This window comes from Nelumbo lutea, chromosome 3, assembly GCF_056320005.1.
Source record: "Nelumbo lutea isolate HS-2025 chromosome 3, American lotus-T2T, whole genome shotgun sequence".
Taxonomy (NCBI): Eukaryota; Viridiplantae; Streptophyta; class Magnoliopsida; order Proteales; family Nelumbonaceae; genus Nelumbo; species Nelumbo lutea.
In genome coordinates, this window is record NC_142686.1 from 4,825,911 (window position 1) to 4,834,001 (window position 8,091).

Genomic DNA, 8,091 nt, shown 5'->3' on the forward strand with positions numbered 1-8,091 from the left:
CACATACAAAGATCTGCTCAGCTTTTTGGGTAGAACCGGAAGAAGAGACTAGCCAATAGAAGTGAGGGTTAGCGTAATTGAATACAAACTCAAGGAGCAGATTGATAATGACTGAAATGGCTGAAACTACAGAATCCCGATTAACATTCTCTTAAATTCTTACCACAGTTGGTATGGATCCATGTCCCCCTCTGTTAACATACAAAGATCTACTCAGCCTTTTGGGTAGGGTTGGAAGAAGAGACTAGCCAAATAGAAGTGAGGGGTAGCCCTACCCCCAAAATTATTGAATGCAAACCTAAGGGGCCAATTGATAATGATTGAAATGGCTGAAACAACAGAATTCTAAATTAACATTCTTACCACTGTTGGCATGTTCCATGTCTCCATCCATCCACATACAAAGATCTACTCAGCTTTTGAGCAGATTTGGAAGAAGGGACTAGCCAATAGAAGTGAGAGCTAGCCCTTCCCCAAAAATAATTGAATGCAAACCCAAGGGGCCGATTGATAATGATTGAAACGGCTGAAGGCTGAAGCTACAGAATTCTGAATTAACATTAATCTCATGTATTCCTTCCACAGTTGGTATGGATCCATGTCTCCATCCGTTCACATACAAAGATCTACTCAGCTTTTTGGGTAGAACCGGAAGAAGAGACTAGCCAATGGAAGTGAGGGCTAACCCTACCCCCAAAATAATTGAATACAAACTCAAGGAGCAGATTGATAATGACAAATAATTGAATACAAACTCAAGGAGCAGATTGATTATGACTGAAATGGTTGAAACTACAGAATCCCGATTAACATTCTCTTAAATTCTTACCACAGTTTGTATGGATCCATGTCTCCCTCTGTTAGCATTCAAAAATCTACTCAGCCTTTTGGGTAGGATTGGAAGAAGAGACTAGCCAAATAGAAATGAGGGGTAGCCCTACCCCCAAAATTATTGATGCAAACCTAAGGGGCCAATTGATAATGATTGAAATGGCTGAAACAACAAAATTCTAAATTAACATTCTTACCATTGTTGCCATGGGTCCATGTCTCCATCCATCCACATACAAAGATCTACTCAGCTTTTGGGCAGATTTGGAAGAAGGGACTAGCCAATAGAAGTGAGAGCTAGCCCTTCCCCAAAAATAATTGATGCAAACCCAAAGGGCCGATTGATAAATGACTGATATAGGAGGGCCTAGCTAAAAGAAGTGAGGGGTAGCCCTACCCCAAAAATCATTGAATGCAAGCCCAAGGTGCAGATTGATAATGGATAAAGTGTACTATAAAATCAATAAAGTCATTCGGTTCTATCACTTCAAATATTATCAGACCACCCTTCTGTAAGCAAGAAGCAAAGGGAATTCCCTACCAAAGTGTAATATAAAACTCCATTTTATTGTATTCTATTCTTATACTTAAAATCACAAAAGAGCATATTCCTCCACTGTCAAATTTGTTAATTATAGCTAACTAATTCCTCAGGTTGAATCAATTCCAGATTAGCTGCACTGTTTATGTCAGGAACTGTTAGATTTATAATGTCCCACCCACGTCAGCCATCCATGCATGCAAAGAGATTGGACAACCATGGCTGACATGAGAATAATCAAATGCAGCTAATTTCTGATGCATCGCCTTCTGCTGAATTTTTGCACAAGAATAACTGGATTCTCGTGCAAAATTGGTGATACCCATTACAAATGCTGCACAAATGACCACAGTCTGGGTGGAGCCCATCAACACAGGAGGAAAAGAAAAATAAAAAAATAAAAAAAATGAAAGGTCTCCTGGTTTCTGAAAATTTTTGTAATTTTCGATGACGTGGGTTTAGCATCCACCGTGAAGAGGACCCCTTCGTGTTTTGTAGAAGGAGCGAAAGTCAACTCCATCAACTGAGTGGACTCACTGTGAAGTGTATAGAATTCATCACAAGCAGCAAACCGAGATGTTTTAATCAGTATGGATGGAAATTACGATCACCTCCATTTTCTTCCTCATCTCGAGCAAGAATTAGAATCCCCAGATAAGATGGAAAGCAAGCTTACGTCTATAGCAACCCAATTGACACTTTTCACAAACACTGTGCGTGCATGTCCTCAAAGAGCGGCGCGCAACGCATGCAGCAAGCTCCATCGCTTTCCCTTTCGTATGCGCTGAAAAGAAATGCTGAGAGGAGCCAAACAGCATCTTTCGTTTGATACTGTTACATGTATATTCATCCATGATCATGAGTAAAAGCGGAAAGCAAAGTTCAATTTTTTTATGGAGAGGAACTTCGATTATAAAGCCCACATGCTGGTTAAAAAAAAGTGGGATTCGATTGAGATAGGACCTGACTGTGTTTGTCTGTTTGATCGTTTTTGTAGTTCGAATCAAGACCACTCACTCGACGTTTTGGTTTTGGACCGTCCTTTTGGACGGTGGACAGCCTATCGGATTTTGCTTGTCCAAAACCAAAAACCCACTGCACGATAATGGTGTCGACAGTGAACAAATGTCCAGGACTGACCCTTCCTTTGTGCCAAAGGCTCGGTTGATTCCTTCCCCTTTGTATCGTCGTTATCTTCCCTTGCCTAAAAGGGGACGGCGCCGATTTTTTCTGATCGAGATATTTAATTTGCTTGTCCAAAACCAAAAACTCATTGCACGATAATGGTGTCGACAGTGAACAAATGTCCAGGACTGATCCTTCCTTCGTGCCAAAGGCTCGGTTGATTCCTTCCCCTTTGTATCGTCGTTATCTTCCCTTGCTTAAAAGGGGACGGCGCCGATTTTTTCTGATCGAGATATTTAATTGAATTTCTTCTTCTGTTACTAACAAGACAGCGGGCTCTCTCTCTCTCTCTCTCTCGTGTGGACGAAGAGCGAGGAGAATGAAACACAAAAGAAAGGGATAAGCCTTCCCCAAATATGAGTGGTTTTGGAAGGATTTGTCATTACTAGCTCCACCACGTGCTGCATTTTATTTACTCAATTCACCTTAGCTTTAACTTAGCCCGCCGTTTCGTCTATGGCTGCTTCAGCTTCCACGTCAGTTCTACTGGGGATTCAACACGTGGCAAGTTGGTCTGGCCATAGACCCAAGACAGAAGACACACCCACCTAATCAAACATTAAGTGATCATGATTTCTTGACTGAACCAGCATCAATCGTCAAAATACACCACTGTATAAAGTGTATATATCCACGTTGTGCCTGTGTTGACATTGAGTTTATTCAGATTTGAATATGACAGGTTTTTTTCAACCCTCGTGCAGGTGGGATTCGAACCAGTTGGCAGTTAGAAACCAGATACTAGCCAAAGGAATTGAACACGACAGAACACGCGCAAGAACGCACATACGCCCACACATTTGCAAATTGCGAATGAATCAAAGATTGAAAATCCACTAATCAGTGGGTCTCTTGGTCGCCGACACTTGTACCAAGAAATTAAGAAAAAGAGGGAAGAAAACTCTACCAAGTTGGTTTGGACTGAAAGGATAAACGATAATGATACTATAGCACCCCCATTAATGTCGACAAGTGGGAGTTTTGGAAGCTCAATATTCCACCAAAAGCGCTCAAAGGTTTCTTCCTCTTCAATATACCTCGCTACTTTCACAGTTTTGCTCCTCCCTGCCTTGATCTTGCGACATTAGTATTAATTTGGCTGGTTTAAGCTGTTTCTGTGCCAGACAAAAGGATTGAAGTTCATTGAAATGGGGAAGTTTGGAAAGAGAAAACGAATTAATTACAGTAAGCTTGTTGTCTGAATGAAGTTCCGAGCCAGAGAATGTTAACAATTAATGTTGTGTATTGCCTGAAATGTCGACTTAATGAACTGTAAACACGGACAGCGAGAGCCCTTACAAAACACTGACTGAAAGCCGATTTGGGCTCTCCGGATTTTTCAGTTTTCACCAAAGCATAGGTAACTAGAGGCCCACCTCGGAAAGCCAGAACCAGAAGCGCAGAGCCCCAGAGTTCAGATCGTCTGTCGGCTAGAAAATTTTCTGTCCCCACCGATATTAATTGAACACGTCATTGGTCTCATTTATAATTGAAGGAATTTAAGACTTAATGTCTGTCGGAATTCAAATTTCTTTTTGTTTTCGTTTAAGCACCCAACCCACCTCCATTCTTTTTATCTTCATTTCTCTCTTCTGCTCTATCTCACTTCTCTCTTGTTCAACCGAACATGCTATAACCACCGATTTTCAGTTCTGCCTTTCCTCTACTAATGTTCAGGGTAACCGTGAATAATTTTCTCGTCTGAAATGACAATAGATTCCTCCACCGGTAGATAATCTTCGGCTCGAAAAGAATAAAGACATGGTCGATATGCTATATCTGGATAGTTGAAATGATAATGAGATTCCTCCACACAGAAAAATTAATTTCATAAATTCCAAGTATCGATTTTCTTTTAATAAAAAAACAAAAAAAAAGTTGAAATGGGAAGCAAAATCTCCATTGCCATGGATTAGGCGTGAATCTTTTTCAGGTGATAGAAATGCATGGAATTTGTCTTACAAGCTTCACTAAGTTCTCAACTCCCCAAGTTCATTAATCTATTACTGTATGTATGAAATAGGGGATCCTCCTCATCCTCATCGTCTCCCAAAACCTAGAACTTACTCTTTTCACTTAAAAATAAAGAAACAAAATCCATATGATTTACCATCTTTTCTTTTTAATCTGTTGGTAGGCTGCATATATCACTTATCTAGTAAGAAAGAAAAGTAAAAAGTCATTTCCTCACAAGTAAAAATATTAATAGAGCATATATGCTGGAATCCGATAATAGTTGTTGCCTTCCTGGTACAATAATAGAGAACTACTATATAAGATAAAAGCTAACAAGATGTTTTATTAAGTGGCAACAGGATGAGGAGCCATTAGCTTTTTCAAAGGTGCATAGTTTTTCATACATTTCAATTATGTAGAGCCATTGCGTGCCCTGCAATAAACCAGAGAGCACCTGAAAATTGGAATTTGAGAATAGAAACAGGGTAAGAGAGAAATGGCACTCAGTCGCTTTCATCGTTTGGTTATATCATTTACTTCCTTCGTCATATGATAAGTAGATCGGAATATCTGAAACCAATTGTTTTCCTTGGAATCTATTAAATTTAGAAAAGCCGCCTCCGGATGCTTCTTTGTGATCTCAATGACAAGAGATGAATGTCGGTGGTTGTAGCATGTTTGCCTCTTGTTGAACGATATAGGAGGGATACAACGCAGGAGAGAAATGAAAATAAAAAGAATGGAAATAGGTTGGTGTTAATTCTGAACTCCGTCAGTATTAAGTGGGACCAATGACGTGTTTGATCGCCATTGGGAGGGACAGAAATTTCTCTGTCCCTAAGGGACAGACGATCTGACCTCAGAGCGTTCTATCAAACAAAAAAGTCAGCCCTGAAGACTTTTTTTTCCCTCTCTTTTTATTTTTTTCCTCGCCCAAAAGAAAATTGTGAAATGGTCGGTCTACTTCCCATTCTATATATCTTATCCTCCCGGAAAGCTTGCACAGCACATCCGCCTCAAGTATCAGCAATCTCTCCCTCTCCTCCTCAACTCCAGAAATCCCTCTTTCTTTCTCTCTCTATTCTTATCTGTGTATCTCCCTCTTCCTGAAACAACAACTAGTCATGTTCCTCCCTCTCTTTATAATGTTCTTGCAAGGAATTCTGCTTTTCTCCTGGGTAGTCTTCTTCTTATTTTTCTTTCATGGACTCTATTACCAATGCGCCGGTATGTTTTCCGGCCATGGTCCGGCTTCCTACCCATTTATTGGGTGCTTGATCTCATTCTACAAGAACCGCTTCCGGCTCTTGGACTGGTACACTGAGCTCTTGGCCCAGTCACCCACGAAAACGATCGTGGTGCAACGCCTAGGTGCACGGCGGACTGTCATTACAGCAAACCCCGACAACGTTGAATACATGCTCAGAACCAACTTCGCTAATTTCCCTAAAGGTAAGCCTTTCACTGAGATCCTCGGCGACCTTCTGGGCTACGGCATATTCAATGTGGATGGGGAGCTATGGCGAACTCAGCGAAAGTTAGTGAGCCATGAGTTCACGACCAAATCCCTGCGGGAGTTCGTGGTGAAGACGCTGGTGGAAGAGGTGGAAGAGCGGCTGCTGCCCTTATTGGAGTCGGCTTCGGCGAATAATAAGGTGGTCGACATGCAGGAGCTGCTAAGGAGGTTCGCGTTCGACACGGTTTGCAAGGTGTCGTTAGGGATGGACCCTGGTTGCTTGGACGCCTCACTGACCATATCGCCTTTGGCGAGAGCATTCGACGTAGCGTCAGAGATAAGCGCCAGACGCGCAGCGGCGCCTGTTTTTGCCGTCTGGAAGATTAAGCGACTGTTGCGCATGGGCTCCGAGTGGCAACTCAAGCAAGCTATCGAAGACGTACACAGATCCGTTGAGGAGATAATTCGAGACAAGAAGAAGAAAATTTCGGCGGGAGAAAGCAGAGGAGAACACGACAACGGAGATCTCTTGTCGAGGCTAATATCAGCCGGGCACGACGACGATGTGACCAGAGACATGGTCATAAGCTTCATAATGGCGGGAAGGGACACAACATCGGCGGCAATGACGTGGCTCTTCTGGTCGCTTTCCCGACACCCCAATACTGAGAAAGAGGTGGTGAAGGAAGTAGTCACGGCACTTGGCAACGACGAGCGGAAATCATTGGATTTCGAAGCTCTGAAAGACTTGCCATTGTTGAAAGCTTGCCTCTGCGAGTCCATGAGGCTTTATCCTCCGGTAGCCTGGGACTCGAAGCACTCCGTCCGGGATGACACGCTGCCGGATGGCACGAAGGTCGGAGTTGGGGACAGGGTGACATACTTTCCGTATGGGATGGGGAGGATGGAAAGCTTGTGGGGAAAGGATCGATTGGAGTTCAAGCCAGACCGCTGGTTTCTGGAACCGGACAAGGAAGGCGGAGCTCTGAAGGAGGTATCCCCGTACAAGTTCCCAGTGTTTCAAGCGGGGCCGAGGGTGTGCTTGGGGAAGGAGATGGCTTTTATTCAGATGAAGTATGTGGTGGCGTCGATATTGAGGCGGTTTGAACTGAGGCCGGTGGCTTCGGAGCGGCAGCCGGTTTTTGTGCCTCTGCTCACGGCACACATGGCCGGGGGGTTCAATGTCAATGTGGTGGTCCGACAAAGGGCTGGGCAGACTATCCGTCATGAACAAAGTTAGGGTTTACATTTACCCACGATTTGGTTATTAGCTAGATGCTTGCGTTATACTCAGACTCTGTAAAACACTATAAAGTGAGGATGTTGAGTTGATGGTGATTTGATGAGCCCTGGACCTATTAAAGACTTTGTTGTCGATGACACCAACAAAGTTATTTCCTAATTCGTTAATTCCTAGTCTATTTCTTATTCAGGCGAATTCAGGGCTCGTATAGTACAGTCTACAGTGCAGATCAGAAGCTCGTATCAGAAGGACTGAAAGAGAGGGATTGGGGAGTATTGGGTTGTGAACTTGTGATATTGATTAGTCATGGTACAACCCACTTGATCTGCGTACCTGTAAGAATATATATATATCATCATTCTATCTATAAAAATGGCAGGGTTTTTATTGTTCACTGGTGGGGATTGGGGAATGAATCAAAATTCAAGGGGTAGTGAATCATAAAAACCTAATAAAAATCTTTTTCAAAATGGCATTTCAGTTTTTTTAGTTTCATTACTTTCTTTTCTGGATTTTTTTTCTCAGTTGTATTTTAAGCATATCAGTTAAGTGACAGGAACATAATAGTCAATATGTATTATTAATTATTATCTGAATTTTATATTTAAAAAATCAACAATAGTATAGGCCTGATGTGTATACATGGGTAGATGATGGCAATTTTCCTGATCAGGTCGGTTACGTTATTGAAATTGCTATAAGATGGGGAGGGGGATTAACTCATATACCCGATCAGAGATGGGGAGCGGAGTCCCCATCCCAACCCCAACCCTAAATGTAATATATTAATTTAACAAAAAAACTGTAAAATATTAAATATTATATTTATATTTTAAACTTTGAAAATATATATACATATATTAAACATTTTAAAATATT

At 41.9% G+C, this 8,091-nt stretch overlaps 1 protein-coding gene and 1 long non-coding RNA gene across 2 annotated transcripts; one reads left to right on the forward strand and one right to left on the reverse strand.

Annotated features, from left to right (window-relative positions):
- Nucleotides 1-1,379: 1,379 nt before the first annotated feature.
- On the reverse strand, nt 1,380-2,885 carry LOC148862508 (uncharacterized). The gene is made up of 2 exons (XR_016110582.1): nt 2,336-2,885; nt 1,380-2,203 (listed from the first exon to the last, which is right to left on the reverse strand). It is a non-coding gene; the product is annotated as an uncharacterized LOC148862508 (long non-coding RNA).
- Nucleotides 2,886-5,510: 2,625 nt separating this feature from the next.
- Nucleotides 5,511-7,707, forward strand: LOC148862509 (cytochrome P450 94B3-like). Its single transcript, XM_088980012.1, has one exon. The coding sequence runs from the start codon at nt 5,638-5,640 to the stop codon at nt 7,207-7,209; it is 1,572 nt and encodes a 523-aa protein (XP_088836138.1). The 5' UTR covers nt 5,511-5,637; the 3' UTR covers nt 7,210-7,707.
- Nucleotides 7,708-8,091: the final 384 nt, after the last annotated feature.

Excerpts from the sequence above, each read along its gene's own strand:
- LOC148862509 (XM_088980012.1), top strand. The coding sequence starts at position 5,638 with ATGTTCCTCCCTCTCTTTATAATGTTCTTGCAAGGAATTCTGCTTTTC.